The 22,903-nt window shown below is 35.9% G+C and overlaps 1 protein-coding gene across 1 annotated transcript in view; it reads left to right on the forward strand.

Annotated features, from left to right (window-relative positions):
* LOC117318008 (alsin-like) overlaps nucleotides 1-22,903 on the forward strand; it is a 108,181-nt gene that overhangs the window by 44,254 nt on the left and 41,024 nt on the right. Inside the window, 16 exon segments of the mRNA XM_033872980.1 lie at nucleotides 2,522-2,766; nucleotides 3,668-4,953; nucleotides 5,098-5,506; nucleotides 7,721-7,832; nucleotides 10,426-10,522; nucleotides 13,499-13,573; nucleotides 15,317-15,429; nucleotides 15,851-15,914; nucleotides 16,297-16,468; nucleotides 16,806-16,888; nucleotides 17,742-17,784; nucleotides 17,786-17,915; nucleotides 18,608-18,773; nucleotides 19,565-19,699; nucleotides 20,149-20,277; nucleotides 22,523-22,596. Of these exon segments, the coding sequence (XP_033728871.1) occupies nucleotides 2,522-2,766; nucleotides 3,668-4,953; nucleotides 5,098-5,506; nucleotides 7,721-7,832; nucleotides 10,426-10,522; nucleotides 13,499-13,573; nucleotides 15,317-15,429; nucleotides 15,851-15,914; nucleotides 16,297-16,468; nucleotides 16,806-16,888; nucleotides 17,742-17,784; nucleotides 17,786-17,915; nucleotides 18,608-18,773; nucleotides 19,565-19,699; nucleotides 20,149-20,277; nucleotides 22,523-22,596 (3,333 nt within the window).

The raw sequence follows: 22,903 nt of genomic DNA on the forward strand, positions 1-22,903 counted from the left end.
CCCCAAGAGATACGTCAGCCATCATGAATCATGAATATGAAAATATATCAGGCATGTATAGGTAGGTATTACAATGTAACTACATCTCTAAGGTATAATTACTATTAATTCCAAATTCTAGAAATATATTTAAGCTTCTAATGTTGATAAAAAAAGAATTTAATGAATGACTGGATAGATTTAAGAATAACCTATAATATATGTATGTGGATTCATGCATAGACCAAACAAATATATTCAGGAAATAAAATTGTATTTGTACAATGGAAGGGTGATACGCTGTTGGGCTATGTTTTAAACATATAGAGTTACTGCAATATGTAGTCACATGTATATGGTTTTTGTGTTGCCTTGAAAAGGTGTCATATAGGTATTAATTATTACTATGTGTAGTCGTCCGCACAATGGTTTCCGTGCAATAACTTGAGTTTCCTAGCCATTAATTGGCCAATCAAACTCAAACTCCATACAGTCCTTCCTTACCAAAAGTGCTTGCTTGGGATTGCTTTTCAGGTTCAAAGGTCAAAGGTCAAGGTCACTGTTAGTATTAATAGAAAATTGGTTTCCGTGCAATAACTCGAGTTCCCTTCATCCAATCAAATTCAAACTTCACACAGTGCTTCCTTACCAAAAGTGCTTGCTTGGGATTGCTTTTCAGGTTCAAAGGTCCAAGGTCCTTGCTACTATAAATAGAAAATAGGTTTGCTTGCGATATCCTGAGATCCCTTGGGACAATCAAACTCAAACTTGATGCATTGCTTTCTTATAGGAAGTGCTTGCTTGTATGTATTACTTGCCAGTATGCATAGCAGTATGATGACCTGTTCGGGGTAAGAAGTTCTGTACATAAATGTAGTTAAATGTCTTGCAATCAATAAATGCTATCAACGACTTCACTCATCATGTCTACAAAATCTCTTAGATCCACCACTCGAATTGATGTGTGTACATAACGTCTTTAGAATTAGGACTATAGGGTTAAATGTTAGTCATCAGATGAGTTGGCAACAGGTGAGAAATCTGAATACACAATTCACCTGTATATTCATAACACTGGTTTAGGAATAATCACTGCAATAATAATTAATTTACACAGGGTTTTGTGCAAAGATTGTATTTGATATCAATTTATTATTACTACTCAAATTTATTAAATATTGTGCATTTGTTGTTTTTCTGCTTCTAAATGTTTACCAGGGGAAATAAAATCAGATCCTGTGAAATGTTTTTATTTTTACTTAAAACTGATGGATCTATATATTTCCAATTTTTGTGTCACCTTTTTCTGAAAAAGGCGATATTTAGGTATTACTATCTTTCGTGAGTTCATGCATTGTATGGGAATCCATCCGGCAAATCATGCTTGGAATAATAGATACAAGGAATATCCAAGCTGTTTTTTTCAAAATTTGAATCCTAGCTTGCTGTGCAGACGACACATCCACTTCTGTGGAATTCTTGTATTATAAACTAGTCCTTTTATCTTATAATATGTATATTTAACTTATCTAGAGTGTAAATATTCAGGTAAGTGAGTGAAATCCAGTTTATCCATTAATTTATATTTTAAAATTAGTTATATTTAATATTTTAAGGATAGAAATTGTCTTCATTAATTTCTTGTCTTAATTATAATTAACTGACAAATGAACTGGTGAACCTCATATAACATGTCAAGGAATGTATATTCTGTCACCTTGTATGTTTTCTGGAAAAAAAAATTTATTTAGATGAACAATAAAGGTATAAGAGAAAAATAAATGTAAAAATAAAAAACTTGTACTATGAGTGTATATTTAGAATAATTATCAAGAGGCCGAAAATTAAAAATATTTGATTAATTTTTAAGTATTTCTTTTAAAATCTTGTTTTTTTATATTTCTTGTATAATAAATAATTCAAACTTATTATTGAATGGAGCCTACATGAAGGTGACTCATTCACTTCATTTACACAGTACCATAATAAAAAATGATATTTTTTTATGGCAAGTTTCTTATGTGGAAAAAAGCAGAAAATACGTCATATATTACGGTATTTCTGATCTATTAAAGCCGATGTCTGCAGTAATAACCCCTCCCATGTTTATGCAGTTCAGTCAAAAAGATAAATGCTTTTTCAATGTCCTGCAATTAACCCAATCTCAATCATTTGAGTCCAGAAAAAGTACAAAAGTTATGGCTGAACTCCAAAAAATGTTATCAAAAGATACATTGATAAATTCAAAGTTTTCAAAAAGGCACAAAATAGTTATAACTTTTTTGTACCTTTTGAAAAAGGTACTAAAATGGTAAAAAAAAAAAAAATTGTAACTTTTTATAACTTTATTGTAATATTGGTATTGACCTGCATTTATTATTGACCCCTAGCTGGAAAGAATTTACAGAATAAAGATAATGTTCATAGATGAAATTTTATACTGAATTCATGTTATTCTTAATCTGATAAATAATATTACTAAACACATCCAATTTTTCCATTATATTTTGTTTAAATTTCTGGGTTACTTGATATTTTTCAGTGAACAGGAAAAAGATGGAATTCTGAGTGTTTGGCAAGGTTACCAAGGAAACGTGGAATTGGTATCATTCCCAATACTGTCCCAAAAGCAAATCAGGAGAGTTGCGTTAGGGGGAAACCACTCTGTATTTTTGACGAGTGACGGGGAAGTTTTCTCCTGTGGGAAGAATAACTATGGACAGCTGGGTATTGGTAAACTGGATCCAGAATATGCCTTCGACCCAGTACCAGTAACAACTCTGGATGGTAAATATTCTTCCCACTAAAGGAACACTGTTATTCTGTCTACTTGAATCATAGATTAAAAAAAAAATAATAACATTTTCGGTTGAAATTAAAAAAAAAAAATTACTGGTAAGACTTTTTTTTCTTTTTCTTCATTGAAAGGTTTTGATAATTGGTGATGGTATATATTTATTCCATCATCCACATTTGTCTATCTATCGTTTCAAATGTTCAAGATTTCTCAGCTGTCACCCCTAGGGTATGACGTCAATTTCAACAATATATGTATAATGTTGGCAATACAATGACGTTATGGCATTACAATTCAATGATATCATGTCATCATTGTGTTGCAATTTGTTTGTAATATTGGAACAACTTGATCATTCATGTCTGAAATCATCCTCTAGCTATCTATAGGATAATGACAAAAACTCTCAAAGTTTCGGGATTATATCCTTGATTGTATAACCCTCGGCAGAGCCTCAGGTTAAAAACCTAGCTTGAATATCACCCCTCCATTGGAGATTTTTTTACTACACCTTCATAAGAAAATAGAAATCCGAAGATTCTATTAATCTTATAGAACAGATTATGATAATGGTGTAATCATCCTTTTGGGCTTAGGACAGTCTTAATTTGTACGGATATGTATATTATCTGTTCGTTTAATCTGGAATCAGAAATATCCAAGGAGTCCAAAATATAAATCTCAATTTTACATTTAATACATAATATTATAGATCATTTTGATGTAAATATTATTTATTTGATATGAACTAATTAAAGCTTATAATAAATATTTATACTCAAACAGATCGAAGATCATGTAAGATATATTCTAGATACAGGAACCAGTCTAAGAGTTATTTTGATATTAGGAACTTATTGAAGATTTCTCTCCTTAATTTTGGAATTGTAGGTCGTGGTGTGGTGGAGATTGCTTGTGGATCCAATCATTGTGCTGTTGTCACCAACGATGGCATCACTCTCTGTTGGGGGGACTCAACACAGGGTCAGTGTGGGCTTCAGCTGGACAAAGTTACCTCCCCTTATTCAGTTGTCATTCAGCAGGTGTCGGGAAACATTTGTGAACATGGAGTTCAAGCTGAAGCAGACAATATACAGCTTACTAAAGTAGCGTGTGGTGCAAATCATACTCTCGGATTGTCAGTCAACTCAGAATTGTGGGTATGGGGAAGCGGGCCTGGGATAGGAATAGAGGGCGCCACTGATATTACTCCGCCAACTCAGATAGAGGCTCTGTCTGGGAGAAATATCCTTGACATCTCTTGCGGTGATAGCCATTGCCTTGTGCTGGTGGAGAGGAGTACTATCGGGGATAGTGACAGGGATAAACGGCAGAGCACTTCCTCCAATATCGAGTTGAGGGCACATAAGTTTTATCCTTCAACCTGTGCGAAATGCCAGGCTGAAATTTATACCTATATGGAGACTAGTGATACATGCATAATTAGTAATGAACATAGCTGTGAACACTCTCAGCCAATCAAAGGAGATCTTACAGGAGACAGCACTTCAGACAACCAATCAGCAGAAGTGTTACTTAAGAATGTGTCATCAGGTCATGGTGAGGACCAATTGCATGGAAAAAGCAAGGAAAATGCTAAAAAAGAAAATGAAATTGAAAGTGTTGGTTTGATTCAAGAAAGAACAGAAAAAGATAACAACACAATCACGAAAAGTGAAGAAACCTCCAAAAGTCATCCTGATATTGTTTGTGATGATGTCTTTCCTCCCAGTAAATCTGAAGATACTGAATCACAACCCACAGAAGGTGTATCATTTACCGATGATCTACAAGCCAAGAATGATCAGGGCCCAACAGGTGAACCCAAAACACCTATCAATGACCCTCTTCAAGAAGACTCTGAAACATTGGATATCGTTCCCGAAAATAAAAATTCAAAATCAGATGAAAACAGCCTTAAGGTTAAAGAGACAGTTTCCACTGGTGACATGGCTGAAAATAAACTTAGTAGCAACATCCCTTTAGTTGGTAGGTCTACAAGTTTTATGGATGAGAATGAAGCCCTCGAGTTCTTGTCAAAACAGTATGAGGACAAGGATCTCGCTGAGATTCGTCCTAAGACTGTTGAGCAGCGGTCAGCCCTTGGTCATTTGTGGTCAGCCCTGCCTTCTAGTCCGAATAAGGTACTCATGCAGATGTCTGCTGTACAACAACAGGTAAGGGATTTAAAAATTTTAAAAAATTGATAGAATTTCATTCATGGAAATTTTTTTCGTTATATTTAAGTGCAGTGCAATTTTAATGCTGTCAGTAATATTAGATTTGCATGGGTTTAGTTATAATGTTTTTATACCAAATAGGTATCATCGATGACTAGTAAAGCAATCTCCACGGTTACAGACAGACTCCCTTTTACATCCAGCCAGGCTAGTAGGGACCCAGTAACCTGGGACCTTGGCGATGTTGGGAGGGAAGCCGATGTTCAAAATATTAACAAGGAGAGTGGACAGGACATGTCTGAATCTATCAGCTCTTTAGATGATCAGAGTGTGTCAACACCAAGTGGTGATGAAGAACAGGGCACAGAAAATACCTCAGTACAGATGGCGGAGTCCAGTTTTATAGAGAGAATCAATGAGCACACCCCTCTTGTTGATTCCAGTAGTGAAGATTTACGAGAAGGGGAGACAACCTCAGAAAGAAAGTCATTGTCTGTTAGAGCTCTTCAAGTCAAGGAAGAACAACTTGACAGGAGAGCATCTTTCTTAGGTAGATAATGATGTTGTATCTCATATATATGTGTTTTTGAAAATTTTGTTATGTTGAACTGAAAAGCATGTCTTTAGATTAAGAATTTTTTACACTTACAATAACATTTGACATGGGCAAATTGTGGTTAAATACATATGCCAAGCAGAAAACCAAAGAGGGATCTAATTGGGAGAACAAAGCTGTAGCTTGGTACCAAATTTAACTATATATCTAATTGATATATAATTAAAGACATGACATTTGTGTCACTGAAGAACCAAACAACTATATGATGCAGTTTGATTCATTTGTTGCAGTCCTGTATCTAACTTCCAATTTGTATTGAAAGGTGATAACACAAAATGTGCCAAGTGTCTGTTGTTGAGTGTCTGGTATGTTGAGTGTCTGATGTGTCTACTGTCTGGTGTGTCTAGTGTCTGATGTGTCTGGTGTGTCTAGTGTCTGATGTCTTATATGTCTAGTGTGATGTATTTAGGTTCTTGTGAGTCTGTTGTCTGATGTGTCTATAATATCTGGTATGCCTACTGTCTAGTGTCTGATGTTTCTAGTATGTTTAGTGTCTGATGTGATTATTTCTAATGTCTGATGTGTCAGGTGTCTGGTGTGTCTAGTGTCTAGTGCCTGATGTATCCAATGACTGGTGTGTCTAGTGTCTGGTGTGTCTTGTGTCTAGTGTATCTAGTGCCATGCATGTCTAGTGTCTTGTGTGTCTAGTGTCTGGTGTGTCTGGTGTCAGGTGTGTCTACTGTCTAGTGTCTGATGTGCCTTGAGTGTCTTGTATGTCTAGTGTCTGGTGTGTCTAGTGTCTGGTGTGTCTACTGTCTGGTATGTCTAGTGTCTGGTGTGTCTAGTGTCTGGTGTGTCTTGTGTCTGGTGTGTCTAGTGTCTGGTCTGTCTAGTGTCTAATGTGTCCAGTGTCTAGTATGTCTAGCATCTTGTATGTCCAGTGTCTGATGTGTCTGGTGCCTGATGTACCTTATGACTTGTGAGTTTAGTGTCTGACATGTCTAGGTTCTTAAGTGTCTAGTGTCTGGTATGTGTGGTGTCTGGTGTGTCTAGTGTAATGTATGTCTAGTGTCGATGTGTCTACTGTCTTGTATGTCAAGTGTCTGACGTGTCTTGTGTCTTGTGTATCTGTTTGGTTTAGGTTTATTTTTTTTAACGTCCCATTAACAGCAAAGGTCATTTAAGGCCTCCCGTGTGTGCGACATGCATGCGTGTGGTGAGTGCGTATGTGTGTTTTGGGAGGCTGCGGTATGTTTGTGTTAAGTCTTCTTGTCATAGGCTTGAACTTTTGCTGATTTATAGTGCTTTCTCACTGAAGCATACTGCCAAAGACACCCAGCAGGACACCCCACCCGGTCATATTATACTGACAACAGGGAACCAGTCGTCCCACTCCCAATATGCTGAGCGCTAAGCAGGAATAGAAACTACCATTTTTAAAGACTCTGGTATGTCTCGGCCAGGGGACAGAACCCAAACTTTCCTCACAGGGGCGAACGCTCAACTAAAGGCTAAAAGTGAGGCATTGTCAAGGAAGACATAAGGAAGTAAAATGTTGTTAAGAAAGAAGAGAAAAGATAAAATCCCAAATTTAGTCACCTCTTACGATCATGCAATGGGGGCAGCAGGTACAATTCTTACACCCTACCTGTAGGGCAGCTTGTGTGTCTAGTGTCATGTATGTCTAGTGTCTGATGTACCTAGTGTCTGGTGTCTGATGTGTCTAATGTCAGGTGTGTCTAGTGTCTGATATGTCTAGTGTCTTGTCTGTGTAGCATGGTGTATGTCTAGTGTCTTATGTGTCTAGTGTCTGGTATCTGATGTGTCTAGTGTCAGGTGTGTATAGTGTCGGATGTGTCTAGTGTCTTGTCTGTCTTATGTCTGATGTGTCTATAGTGTCTTATGCGTCTAGTGTATTATGTGTCAAGTGTATTATGTGTCTTAAATAAGTGTCAGGTGTGTATAGTGTCGGATGTGTCTAGTGTCTTGTCTGTCTTATGTCTGATGTGTCTATAGTGTCTTATGTGTCTAGTGTCTTATGTGTCTAGTGTCTGATGTGTCTAGTGTCTGGTGCGTCTAGTGTATTATGTGTCAAGTGTTTGGTGTGTCTTTGTATATATGATTATAATGATTGAAATTGAAAAAAAAATGTTTTGAAATATGTTGTTTAATAATTTTAAGGAATTATGAATGATTATTTCGCAGGTAGCAAGTCTGACATCGTTTTGCCTACCAAGGAAATTATACTGGATACAGAGGTGTGGGCGTGGGGGCGGAATTACAGATGCCAGTTAGGGACCGGGGATGCAATTGATCGGTATTTTTATATGTGGCTCTAGTGAAAAAGAAATGTTTAAGAAAATCATAATATGATGATTGTATTTTAAATCTTTATTTAGATATTTTTGGAAATTTATTTTTTCCTTTATTTTGATCATTTTATTGCGAGTCTTTGTGAAGAAAGATTTTATATGTATGAAATATGAAAAAAAAATGGTTTGTACCATGCATGAACATGGTATTTAATGCCTTTATATTTACACGTGTATATTTATTATATAAGCAGTTATATTAATTTGCTTTAATTTCTTATGACCTAGCTTGACTGTAAAAAGAATATGGTATTGGCTGCATTATTAAAAACAAACACAAGAAAAACTCAGTTTAGGGAGATTCTAAATTGTCGAATTACTGGAGAGGTTTTTTTTTATATATTCCACAGAATTTTGGATGTATAACAGGTTAGAAAATTTCCTAAAACCTTTAGATGTACGAATTTGATGTGGCCAATTCACCAAGATGGTTAACACTAGTGGAATGAGATTTTAATGAAAAATTATATAATTGTTTCATCTAAACTGACAAACGGCACCGTAACTGTCTCTTGGAGAAGTATAAAACAGCAGAGTATATAAGCTGTAAAGATAGTTGAGAGACTTATAGTAGAGAACCAACCAATTGTTTTACCATAGACTTTAGTCTTAATATTTTGGAGTATATCATTAAAATTCTTGAATTCAATATGGCAATTATGGTTTATAATGAAAGTTTAGGGTGTCATATTACACTTAATCAAAAAAAAAAAAGTTGGGTCCTTCAGCTCAAATTTTTTCCAGGGAAGCCATTTTGAAAATGGGTGGATTTCAATCAGACTTACGAAATTTATATCAACATTTCCTATGGATAGTTACCTATCAGGATATATTTCTATTTTGTTACTTCATAACATACTGGCCAATCAGTGGCTGCCAGACATTTTATCCCTGGCTCAACTTTCTATACAATACACAGGGGATGTTTCAAAAGTCTATTTTTTTTCAATTTGTTGGTTGTTCCCTATAATTTAAAAATTCATGAAACATGTTCTTCTGGTTTGAATATGAATAGAAAATTACATGCACGCTCAAACTATAACATGGTTGTGATAAACAAATGTCTATGCATGAAAATAATTAAAAAAAATTGTTAGGGGGCTCAGGAGTTGTCTCCCATTGATTTTGTGAAGAGTTACAAGGATATACATTGTACATAATCATGTAATGTGTTCTTATAAATGTAAAGTGTAAAAAAAACTTTCATATGATAACTCTGTCATTAAGGGAAAATACAAATATCATTTTTGAGTCGCTTGAAAAAAGGCAACATATCGGTCGATATCCGCACAATGGTTTCCGTTTGATAACGTGAGTTCCCTTCGGCCAATCAAACTCTAACTTCATACAGTACTTCCTTACCAAAAGTGCTTGCTTAGGATTGCTTATCATGTTCAAAGGTCAAAGGTTAAGGCCACTGTTACTATTGATAGAAAATTGGTTTCCTTGCAATAACTTGAGTTCTCTTGCGCCAATCAAACTCAAACTTTGTAAGTGCTTCCTTATCAAAACTGTTTGCTTGGGATTGCTTTTTGTGTCGCCTTTGAAAAAGGAGACATATAAGTATTACTTTTCGGCGTCTGTGTCGGCGTCGTCCGGAAAATGGTTTTCGTGCGATAACTTTAGTAGTTTAGAACGGATTAATTCGAAACTTCATGGGAAGGTTCATTACCATGATAGCTCGGACAAGTTCGATAACCAAAATTATTCGCACCTTTTTAAAAGAGTTAAAGCCCTTTAATTTTTTTGCGAAAATGGTTTCCACTCAATAACTTGAATAATTATTACAGGATTAATTTGAAACTTCATGGGAAGGTTCGTTACCATAATACTGTGGACAAGTTCGTTAACCAAATTTATTCGCACCATTTTAAAAGAGTTATGGCCCTTTAATTTTTTGCGAAAATGGTTTCCACTCAATAACTTGAATAATTATTACTGGATTAATTTGAAACTGCATGGGAAGGTTCGTTACCATAATACTGTGGACAAGTTCGTTAACCAAATTTATTCGGACCTTTTTAAAAGAGTTATAGCCCTTTAATTTTTTTTGCGAAAATAGAATGTTCGTTACCATAATACTGTGGACAAGTTTGTTATTGTTTTTTTTTATTCAAGTCCTAATTTTAAAGAGTTATCACCCTTTAATTATTCGCATACACAGGCGACACCTCCACTGCCGTGGAATTCTTGTTAGGTTTGAAGGTCAAAGGTCAAAATCACTGTCACTATAAATTGAAAATTTGCTTCCATGTGATAATGCTAAGTTTTTCCTTAGCCAATCAGGCTCAACCTTCAAACAGTGCTTCCTTACCAAAAGTGCTTGCTTTGATTGCTTTTCAGTTTCAAAGATCAAAGGTCATTGTTACTAAGAATAGAAAATAGGTTTTAAGATCCCTTGGGCCAATAAAACTCAAACTTGATGTATTGCTTTCTTACCATACTGTATATAAAGAAATTTATTATTAAAATTGAATTTCAGTCTAACAGCTGAATTATCCAGAATTATCATTAATCAGTATGAATCTCAAATTGCAGAAACAAACCATGCTTGATAAAATTGCTAAATGGAAAACAAGTTGTCAAGGTTACAGCAGGATCCCAGCATTCCCTAGCACTGACAGCAGATTCCCAGGTAAGGTCCCAAATACATATATACTTGGCAAAGTAGCAAACTATTATAAGTCAGCATATTTATATAATGCTACTTTAAGATGTAGTACAAATTTCAATGAGCTTATAATACTGATGTGTTTAGTATGATCACATTATAAATATTGGTAAGTTTAGTGTGCTCCTATAAACTGGTAGGTTAAGTGAGCTCCTGTATACTGGTAGGTTAAGTGAGCTCCTGTATACTGGTAGGTTAAGTGAGTTCCTGTATACTGGTAAGTTTAGTGTGCTCCTATATACTGGTAGGTTAAGTGAGCTCCTGTATACTGGTAGGTTTAGTGAGCTCCTGTATACTGGTAGGTTTAGTGAGCTCCTGTACACTGGTAGTTTTAGTGAACTCCTTTATACTGGTAGGTTTAGTGAGCTCCTGTATACTGGTAGGTTTAGTGAGCTCCTGAAAAACTGGTAGGTTTAGTGAGCTCATGTATACTGGTAGGTTAAGTGACCTCCTGTATACTGGTAAGGTCAGTGAGCTCCTGTATACTGGTAGGTTAAGTGAGCTCCTGTATACTGGTAGGTTTAGTGAGCTACTGTATACTGGTAGGTTAAGTGAGCTCCTGTATACTGGTAGGTTAAGTGAGCTCCTGTATACTAGTAGGTATAGTGAGCTCCTGTATACTGGTAGGTTAAGTGAGCTCCTGTATACTGGTAGGTTTTGTGAGCTCCTGTATACTGGTAGGTTAAGTGAGTTCCTGTATACTGGTAAGTTTAGTGTGCTCCTATATACTGGTAGGTTAAGTGAGCTCCTGTATACTGGTAGGTTTAGTGAGCTCCTGTATACTGGTAGGTTTAGTGAGCTCCTGTATACTGGTAGTTTTAGTGAACTCCTTTATACTGGTAGGTTTAGTGAGCTCCTGTATACTGGTAGGTTTAGTGAGCTCCTGAAAAACTGGTAGGTTTAGTGAGCTCATGTATACTGGTAGGTTAAGTGACCTCCTGTATACTGGTAGGGTCAGTGAGCTCCTGTATACTGGTAGGTTAAGTGAGCTCCTGTATACTGGTAGGTTTAGTGAGCTACTGTATACTGGTAGGTTAAGTGAGCTCCTGTATACTGGTAGGTTAAGTGAGATCCTGTATACTGGTAGGTTAAGTGAGATCCTGTATACTGGTAGTTTTAGTAGGTTTAGTGAGCTCCTGTATACTAGTAGGTATAGTGAGCTCCTGTATACTGGTAGGTTAAGTGAGCTCCTGTATACTGGTAGGTATAGTGAGCTCCTGTATACTGGTAGGTTAAGTGAGCCCCTGTATACTGGTAGGTATAGTGAGCTGTATACTGGTAGGTTTTGTGAGCTCCTGTATACTGGTAGTTTAATTGAGCACCTGTATTCTGGTAGGTTAAGTGAGCTCCTGTATACTGGTAGGTTAAGTGAGCTCCTATATACTGGTAGGTTTAGTGAGCTCCTGAATACTGGTATGTTTATATAATTAGCGAGCTCCTGTATACTGGTAGGTATAGTGAGCTCCTGTATAATGGTAGGTTAAGTGAGCCCCTGTATAATGGTAGGTTAAGTGAGCTCCTGTATACTGGTAGGTTTAGTGAGCCCCTGTATAATGGTAGGTTAAGTGAGCTCCTGTATACTGGTAGGTTTAGTGAGCTCCTGTATACTGGTAGGTATAGTGAGCTCCTGTGTACTGGTAGGTTTAGTGAACTCCTGTATACTGGTAGGTATAGTGAGCTCCTGTATACTGGTAGGTTTAGTGAGCTCCTGTATTCTGGTAGGTATAGTGAGCTCCTGTATACTGGTAGGTATAGTGAGCTCCTGTATACTGGTAGGTTTAGTGAGCTCCTGTATACTGGTAGGTTAAGTGAGCTCCTGTATTCTGGTAGGTACAGTGAGCCCCTGTATAATGGTAGGTATAGTGAGCTCCTGTATACTGGTAGGTTAAGTGAGCCCCTGTATAATGGTAGGTATAGTGAGCTCCTGTATACTGGTAGGTATAGTGAGCTCCTGTATACTGGTAGGTATAGTGAGATCCTGTATACTGGTAGGTTTAGTGACCTCCTGTATACTGGTATGTTTAGTGAGCTCCTGTATACTTGTAGGTTAAGTGAACTCATGTATACTGGTAGGTTTAGTGAGCTCATGTATACTGGTAGGTTCAGTGAGCTCCTGTATACTGGTAGGTTAAGTGACCTCCTGTATACTGGTATGTTTAGTGAGCTCCTGTATACTGGTAGGTATAGTGAGATCCTGTATGATGGTAGGTTAAGTGAGCTCCTGTATACTGGTAGGTTTAGTGAGCTCCTGTATACTGGTAGGTTTAGTGAGCTCCTGTATACTTGTAGGTTAAGTGAGCTTCTGTATACTGGTATGTTTAGTGAGCTCCTGTATACTGGTAGGTTTAGTGAGCTCCTGTATACTGGTATGTTAAATGAGCTCCTGTATAATGGTAGGTTTAGTGAGCTCCTGTATACTGGTAGGTTTAGTGAGCTCCTGTATACTGGTAGGTGAAGTGAGCTCCTGTATACTGGTAGGTTAAGTGAGCTCCTGTTTACTGGTAGGATAAGTGAGCTCCTGTATACTAGTAGGTATAGTGAGCTTCTGTATACTGGTAGGTTTAGTGAGCTCCTATATACTGGTAGGTATAGTGAGCTCCTGTATACTGGTAGGTATAGTAAGCTCCTGTATTCTGGTAGGTTAAGTGAGCTCCTGTATACTAGTAGGTTTAGTGAGCCCTCGTATACTGGTAGGTTTAGTGAGCTCCTGTACATGATTAGTGAGCTCCTGTATATATACTGGAATGGTCAGTGAGCTCCTCGTTCCTGGTATCTTATGTAGTTGTGGGATTGAGTATCTTATATGTACAGGTAAGTTATGGTTAGGTAATTATGCATATATAAAATTCCATTATTACAGTGAGAAAGGAAAATTTGTCTCATAGGTGCGTGTGATCCTTGTGGGTTATGTTTTTGGTTAGAAGTAAGTTTATTTTGTAGGTATACAGCTGGGGATCCAATGTCGCAAAGCAGCTTGGCCACATGGAGGAAAACTCAAAACCCACCAAAATTAAGGTAACTACATGTAATATATCAGTGTCATTATAATAGTATTCTGGAGAACCTAGTTGTGAATTAAACATGAAAATTATTTTAAACTTTACCAATAATCAGACAGATATCATGAGTATGGGAAGCTATTCTGTTGACACCATTTCAAATCCAAAACATGTGTAGTACACAGGATCTTAACACTACTGTATTTGTTTGTGTAATACGTGATGTCTGGATGTCATATTTGTTTGTGTGATAGGTGATGTCTGGATGTCACATTTGTTTGTGTAATAGGTGATGTGTGGATGTCACATTTGTTTGTGTAATAGGTGATGTCTGGATGTCATATTTGTTTGTGTAATAGGTGATGTCTGGATGTCACATTTGTTTGTGTAATAGGTGATGTCTGGATGTCATATTTGTTTGTGTAATAGGTGATGTCTGGATGTCACATTTGTTTGTGTAATAGGTGATGTCTGGATGTCACATTTGTTTGTGTAATAGGTGATGTCTGGATGTCACATTTGTTTGTGTAATAGGTGATGTCTGGATGTCACATTTGCTTGTGTAATAGGTGATGTCTGGATGTCATATTTGTTTGTGTAATAGGTGATGTCTGGATGTCACATTTGTTTGTGTAATAGGTGATGTCTGGATGTCACATTTGTTTGTGTAATAGGTGATGTCTGGATGTCGTATGTGTTTGTGTAATAGGTGATGTCTGGATGTCATATGTTTTTGTGTAATAGGTGATGTCTGGATGTCACATTTGTTTGTGTAATAGGTGATGTGTGGATGTCACATTTGTTTGTATAATAGGTGATGTGTGGATGTCACATTTGTTTGTGTAATAGGTGATGTCTGGATGTCACATTTGTTTGTGTAATAGGTGATGTCTGGATGTCACATTTGTTTGTGTAATAGGTGATGTGTGGATGTCACATTTGTTTGTATAATAGGTGATGTGTGGATGTCACATTTGTTTGTGTAATAGGTGATGTCTGGATGTCACATTTGTTTGTGTAATAGGTGATGTCTGGATGTCACATTTGTTTGTGTAATAGGTGATGTCTGGATGTCACATTTGTTTGTGTAATAGGTGATGTCTGAATGTCACATTTGTTTGTGTAATAGGTGATGTCTGGATGTCACATTTGTTTGTATAATAGGTGATGTCTGGATGTCACATTTGTTTGTGTAATAGGTGATGTCTGGATGTCACATTTGTTTGTGTAATAGGTGATGTCTGGATGTCACATTTGTTTGTGTAATAGGTGATGTCTGAATGTCACATTTGTTTGTGTAATAGGTGATGTCTGGATGTCACATTTGTTTGTGTAATAGGTGATGTGTGGATGTCATATTTGTTTGTGTAATAGGTGATGTCTGGATGTCACCTTTGTTTGTGTAATAGGTGATGTCTGGATGTCACATTTGTTTGTATAATAGGTGATGTCTGGATGTCATATTTGTTTGTGTAATAGGTGATGTGTGGATGTCACCTTTGTTTGTGTAATAGGTGATGTCTGGATGTCACATTTGTTTGTGTAATAGGTGATGTCTGGATGTCACATTTGTTTGTGTAATAGGTGATGTCTGGATGTCACATTTGTTTATGTAATACGTGATGTCTGGATGTCACATTTGTTTGTGTAATAGGTGATGTCTGGATGTCACATTTGTTTGTGTAATAGGTGATGTCTGGATGTCACATTTGTTTATGTAATAGGTGATGTCTGGATGTCACATTTGTTTGTGTAATAGGTGATGTCTGGATGTCACATTTGGGATGTAGCTGCTGGAGAGTGTTTCTCTGTGTTTCTGATGGACCGATCCGGCTTCCAACCCGAGGTTCACTATGTCGGGAAACACCCTTGGTATGAAGTGTAAATCTTACTTCAGTGTTGCTGTATATTAAAAATAAAGCATCATTTCAACACAAAAACACTGTATAAATATACTAATATGAAAAGAGATATCATTTAATATTTAATAAATTGATAATAAATTAGACAAAATATATTGATCATTTAATATTTAATAAATTGATAATAAATTAGACAAAATATATTGACAAGTCCCCTTAAACATTGGCTGAATATTGGAACAGAGAGAAATTGAGGTGTGCCCTTTTATAATGGGTATGTGATAGTTCCTTGAATATGTCCCAGCTGGTGTGGTATCCGTAGTTCATGATTTGGGGAAGCTCCTGTTCTTTATTGTCTGTAACATTCAGTGAATATGATATTTAAACAACATCATCATTATTTTTAAAATTGTAATCTTCTTTTATTACAGCCAGGACCTGTATGTGCCTATATACAAAACAGAGCGGCTGGTTGCTCTTAATTTCCTGAAACAGGTATTTAAAAATGACAGCAAGAATAGTCAAAATCAATATTAAGCAAACTGTGTTTGTGGTTAATAATAAATATAAGAATAAAAAGAAAAAAAAAGATAAATACAAAATATTCAGTAAAATGTAAAGATGATACATATATTTTGACAATTGGTAGTGATTGATGATAAAAAAATATTTACATTTTGATGATAAGAAAATATTTAAAATGTAAAAAACTTACATAAAAATGCACTGTATGACTTATTGTATGCTTTTCATTTTCAGGTAGGTAATTAATTAAATTCCTATCAGTAGTGTTTTTTAATTATCTTTTATGTTCTTAATTGAAAGTTATCCTGTTTACTGCTGTTAATTAAAATGAGAGCTTGTTTTGAAATTAAAGGCAGGATGGATCCGGGCATTATCAGCAGGAGGAGATAACTGTGCATGTCTTTCCTGTTGGAGCTTTTCTGGACACATCGGATCTGTATTTGAACTGCTGTCGCAAGAAAGAAGATTTTTCCACCATCTGACAAGGATACGAAAACTTGTAGTAAACACCCTTCAACGTCATCGTGAGTTGTTAGCAATATTCTGTCTCATTGTAATTAATATGCAAAAGTGTCTCATTGTAATTAATATGCAAAAGTGCCTGTATGTGAAGTTAAAAAAAAAAATAATGAATATTTATTTGAATAAATTAAATTAAATATAGGTGACTCTGATTAGATTTTATTTTAAACTCTAATTTATTTCAAAAGGAAAATTCCTGTTTATGTATGAAGGAAAAACTAGACTCACTTTTTTTGTAAAAAATTGTCAAATTTTTGTACTAAATGGTTTTAAAAAAATATTTGAGAAATGATTTATGAACGATTCATTTGATACAGTACATACATGTACTTGTTTCAGCATTTTATACCTCTCTGGATGTCTATCCGTACAAGTCAACACTACAGAATCTACTCTCCTCATTCCACAAACTCCACGAACAGGTATCATCGCATCAAACAATAGGTTAATTAAAAAATCTTTTTTTAAAGATGCTATGTCTTCAAATCTGTATACACTGCATCTTGCAAAAATACGTGTACAAAAATGGAATTTGAACTTGTGATATATAAAAAATAAATTATTTATTAGTCCTCTACCGGTGGAACAGGGAGGACTATAGGTTTTGCCTGCGTCTGTCCTTCCGGTTAAAGTTTTGGTTAAAGTTTTGGTTAAAGTTTTATAATCATGGCACACCATTCACTTAATAATGGTATAAGGATGCTGATTCTTTGCATAGAGGTTCTTCGGGTGTGTCGCATTACTTTTTGTGTCACCTTGAAAAGGTGACATATAGGTATTACTATGTCGGCCTCAGCGTCTGCGGCAGTGGCAGCGGCGTCGTCGGTGTCCGCACAATGGTTTCCCTGCAATAACTTGAGTTCCCTAGCCTTTGGCCAATCAAACTCAAACTTCATACAGTGCTTCCTTACCAAAAGTGCTTGCTTGGGATTGCTTTTCAGGTTCAAAGGTCAAAGGTCAAGGTCACCGTTACTATTAATAGAAAATTGGTTTCCGTGCAATAACTTGAGTTCCCCTTGGCCAATCAAATACAAACTTCATACAGTGCTTCCTTACCAAAAGTGCTTGCTTGGGAAAAGGTCTTACTACAGCCATCACAAACCAGTATAGATAGCACTATGATGACATGTTCGGGGTAAGAAGTTCTGTTCATACCCATGGAGTTTTTAATAGAAAAAGAAAACTGACAAATATGTTTTAGCTTATAAAAGAGAAAAACTTGAATTAAAACATATTTGAGGTCCCTCCATCAACAAATGTGATGTCCTGTTTCAGGTTGGGCGGTGCTATGTGGAAATGAATCGCATGGTCAGAGATGGTGAAAAGTGTGTTGGATTCTTCGTTTTTTCGTAACTATGGCAACTTGGCTGATGATATACGACGCTACACGATTGCATTTGGGGACATGCTTGGCATAAGTGGCTTTGAGTACTGTGGTAAAACAGGCAGGTATGGAAGATATACAAATTGAATGTACAGGAGTGACAGTGTTCTGTAATAATTCTGAATTCAGTATTACATTGTATGAGAAAAAGTTCTTCCATTGATCATTCTATTGTCAATAATTTTTTCTGGTGATTATTTGCTTTAGTACAATATTTACAACCAGAAGAGAACATTTACAACCAGGAGAGAAAGATCTCCAAATGGAACATTTCATTTCTTAAAGAACCAACTTACTGTTAGGTCCATATGTGTTGTGGTTTATATATTTAGGCTTCACATTGAATTAATGTACTTATGCATGTACATGAACATTGAAGGAATATCCATAACTTGTTCTAGAGCTACATATTCCGCCAAGTTACACATAGTGTACCATATACAATACAAAATCAGACGTGTTTTGTGCACATTGATTTGCCTGGTAGTTATGTTATCACTACCCTGGCTCTTAATTTGAGGAGGTGGCATAACCCAGATTTTATCTACATTTACATGGCAGATGTAGCTGGCGTAACAAAAGATGCTTAAATCTCCTGAACATGCAAGGTCTTAACTTCCTTGTACATACAAAAGTACAATGTTCTCCATGTAATCATTATCTATTTTTATTTGCTATCAATTTTGAGTTAAAATTACAATTACAATTACCTGTCAGTATTTTTTAATTGTCTTTGATGTGTATTTTCCTTTGCCAGTGCTTACTTTGAGAGTATAACTAAAGTGTTCACACTGATCCTTGAGGAAAAGAAAGTTGAGAAAGCCCAGTTTGGTAGCACATTCCGAAAATTAATGACAGCCCCACTCCAGCACATAAAAGAATACAGCAGAATGGCCGACAAATTAGCCGGCAACTATCTAACTGTAAGTGTTAGGGAAAATGGCCGACAAATTAGCCGGCAACTATCAAACTGTAAGTGTTAGGGAGAATGGCCTACAAATTAGCCGGCAACTATCAAACTGTAAGTGTTAGGGAAAATGGCCGACAAATTAGCCGGCAACTATCAAACTGTAAGTGTTAGGGAAAATGGCCGACAAATTAGCTGGCAACTATCAAACTGTAAGTGTTAGGGAAAATGGCCGACAAATTAGCCGGCAACTATCAAACTGTAAGTGTTGGGGATGTATGTTGTCATTATTTCTTTGACTTAAGATGAAGTGTTCCATTGATTTGTTAATTAATTGAATTTTTGATTAATTGATAGGTTAGTAATTACATTGTTAATTGATTTTATTGATTTGTTAATTAATTGAATTTTTAATTGATTTGATTGATTTGTTAATCAATTGAATTTTTAATTGTTTTTATTGATTTGTTAATTAATTGAATTTTTAATTACTAACAAGAAGTAATGGATGATTTATTTGGTAGATGTAATTTGTTAGTTAACTGTTTAGTTGATAAATAATTGATTTGTTTGTAAAGGAATTAGGTAAGTTATTAATTTGGTTAATTAACAATTTGATAACTCATTGATTTATTAATTGATTGATTTATCAATTTGTTAATTAATATTTTAAAAGTATAGAGAGACAGATGTAAGGTTAATTTCAGGAAAATGATATTGTAAGGTGTTCACTAGTATGATATAGTAAAATACCCATTTGGTGAAAATGTTGTTATAAAATGTTTAAATTCCTTTGTTTCCTCTCAGGGTTCTGAGGAATCAGATTTACTAAACAAAATCTCTGTCAAGTGGAACAGTCTACAGCATTTCATAGGAATGGAACAAACAATGGCGATCAATACTGGAGTATTCTGGGAGACCAGCAACCAACAGAAACTTGTGGTATTAAAGCAGTTCCGCCCCAGCTATATATCTATATATATTTCTATGGGCCAGTTGTAGAAAAGTGTTTAGATCTCCATTGAATTGACACTTTTAAACAACACATCTTAAGCTGCTTTTTCTGTGAAATTACATGGAATTTTAGATTTACAAACAAGAAGTAATGGAAGATTTATTTGGTAGATGTAATTTGTCAATAGAAAATTTGAATTTTACGTTTCAGGAGAGGTTGTTTTAGTGTTAAAATTAATAGTACAGTCATGATCAGCAATCCGAGTTATTTTTTCTGAATCACCAAAAAAGAAAAAAAAGAAAGAAAAAGGGAAAAAAAATAGTAAAAGTGATGTTAGCATAAGGATTTGTCTTCTTCCCATTTTCAGATTTTTTTCTCAGAGCAGATAAATGTAAGTGTGTATCCACAGTAACATACAATTTTTTTTTTATACCAGGATTCCCTGAAGATCCCGAGTCGGCGTTTGGTGCGGGACAGTAAAACACATCCACTTACCCTCCAGGGAGCTGGTCGATTCTCTGTCAATCATTTTATCCTCTTCAATGATTTGTTTGTCCATTCACAGGTGAGTGTTGCATGCTGGGTAGAATGGAATGACAACTCTGGAGAATTTGGTTTCTTATCAAATGTTCAGCTCTTAAAATATGAGTTTTTAGGTCACCTGAGACAAAGTCTCAGTTGACCTATTGCAATCGCATTTTGTCCGGCGTCGTGCGTCGTGCGGTGTGCGTCGTCCGTCATGCGTCGTAAACAATTTACATTTTCAACTTCTTCTTAAAAACTGCTGAACTAAATTCAATGAAATTTTACAGGAAGCTTCCATGGCTGAGGGTGAACCAAAATTGTGAATTATATGGTCCCCACCCCCCAGGGGCCTGAGAGGCGGGGCCAAAAAGGGTCAAATTGACTAAAACTTCAAAAATCTTCTTCTCTACTCTCAGATAAGGTGGAATCAAACACTCTTCATAGATGAAAAGGTCTTAAGGTGCTTTACCAAAATTGTGAATTTCATGACCCTGGGGTCTCATGTTCGCCCCTGGGGAGGGGGTAAACTTTACTATAGTTTATATAGGGAAATCACATTTTTGACTATTATTTGTTGGATTTGTATTGGAATTCATTCTAACTTGTATCAAATTATCAGCATGGGATGACACTTTGATGGTATGTACATGTTGGCCCTAGTTGACCCCCAGGGGCTGGTGGGCGGGGCCAAAAAGGGTCAAATTGACAAAAATTTCAAAAATCTTCTTGTCTACTCTCAGATATGGTAGAATCAAATACTCTTCATAGATGGAAGGATCTTAAGGTGCTTTACCAAAATTGTGAATTTCATGACCCTGGGGTCTCATGTTTGCCCCTGGGGAGGGGGTAAACTTTACTATAGTTTATATAGGGAAATCAATTTTTGACTATTATTTGTTGGATTTGTATTGGAATTCATTCTAACTTGTATCAAATTATCAGCATGGGATGACACTTTGATGGTATGTACATGTTGGCCCTAGTTGACCCCCAGGGGCTGGTGGGCGGGGCCAAAAAGGGTCAAATTTACAAAAATTTCAAAAATCTTCTTCTCTATTCTTAGATATGGTAGAATCAAATACTCTTTCATAGATGGAAGGATCTTAAGGTGCTTTACCAAAATTGTGAATTTCATGACCCTGGGGTCTCACGTTTGCCCCTGGGGAGGGGGTAAACTTTACTATAGTTTATATAGGGAAATCACATTTTTGACTATTATTTGTTGGATTTGTATTGGAATTCATTCTAACTTGTATCAAATTATCAGCATGGGATGACACTTTGATGGTATGTACATGTTGGCCCTAGTTGACCCCCAGGGGCTGATGGGCGGGGCCAAAAAGGGTCAAATTGACTAAAATTTCAAAAATCTTCTTGTCTACTCTCAGATATGGTAGAATCAAATACTGTAAATAAATGGAAGGATCTTAAGGTGCTTTACCAAAATTGTGAATTTCATGACCCTAGGGTCTCATGTTTGCCCCTGGGGAGGGGGTAAACTTTACTATAGTTTATATAGGGAAATCACATTTTTGACTATTATTTGTTGAATTTTTATTGGAATTCATTCTAACTTCGTTAACATTATCAGCTTGGGATGACAGTTTGATGGTATGTACATGTTGGCCCTGACTGACCCCCAGGGGCTGATGGGCGGGGCCAAAAAGGGTCAAATTAACAGAAATTTTAAAAATCTTCTTCTTACAGCCCAAATAAGGTAGAATTAAATACTCTTCACAGATCGAAGGGTCTTAAGGTGCTTTACCATAATTGTGAATTTCCTAGCCCTGGGGTCTTGCGTTTGCCCAATGGGAGGGGATAAACTTTACTATAGTTATAGGGAAATCACATTTTTGACTATCATTTGTTTTATTTGTTTTGAAATTCATTCTTTCATTCAAATTTACTGAAATATTTCAAAAATCAGGTGACCGTTAAGGCCCATGGGCCTCTTGTATAAATTAGTGAGTGGGTTACCATAAACAAAATAAATTACATGCATGGTTATATCATTAATGATTTATTTTCAGCTTATTTTATTATTTTTTATTGATTTTTGATAGTCTTACTTTAATGGTAATCTTAATTTAGTGGTATAATCTTATTTTAGTGATTTTTTGTTGGGATCCATTACACTAAATTCTCATTGCACTAATTACACATTTTTATGCTCTTTTTATAGCAAATATATATACAATGTAATGTGTTTTTACTGATTTGTGAATGTGCTTAAATTTTAGTATGCCAAAATTAGTATGTAGTAAGAAGTAACTTGTGTTTTTCAGTATTCAAACTTCCAAGTGTTCAAGTTAGAGACCCTGTGGGTTGAGGCACCATCTAACGACAGTGACAAAAAACAGTAAGTTCACTAACTCCTCACCAATCTGTCCTCATGGAATTATTAGTCCCCTTCACCGTTTTGAAAAACGGGGGGACTATAGGTTTACCCTCCCTCCGTCCGTCTGTCCGTCCATACAACTCCTCCTAAAGTACCACTCCGATCTTAACGAAACTTGGTATACATGATCAGTATAACATGTAGTTGTGCATCTCACATTTGGTTTTTTTTTTTCGAAAAACTATTTTTCAAAAAAAAATTGGAAATGAATAGGTGCACTTCTAGCTCAGGCAGGGGACTTTGTATTGCTGTTGCAATACTATCCATC

This window comes from Pecten maximus, chromosome 19 (assembly GCF_902652985.1).
Source record: "Pecten maximus chromosome 19, xPecMax1.1, whole genome shotgun sequence".
Lineage (NCBI taxonomy): Eukaryota > Metazoa > Mollusca > Bivalvia > Pectinida > Pectinidae > Pecten > Pecten maximus.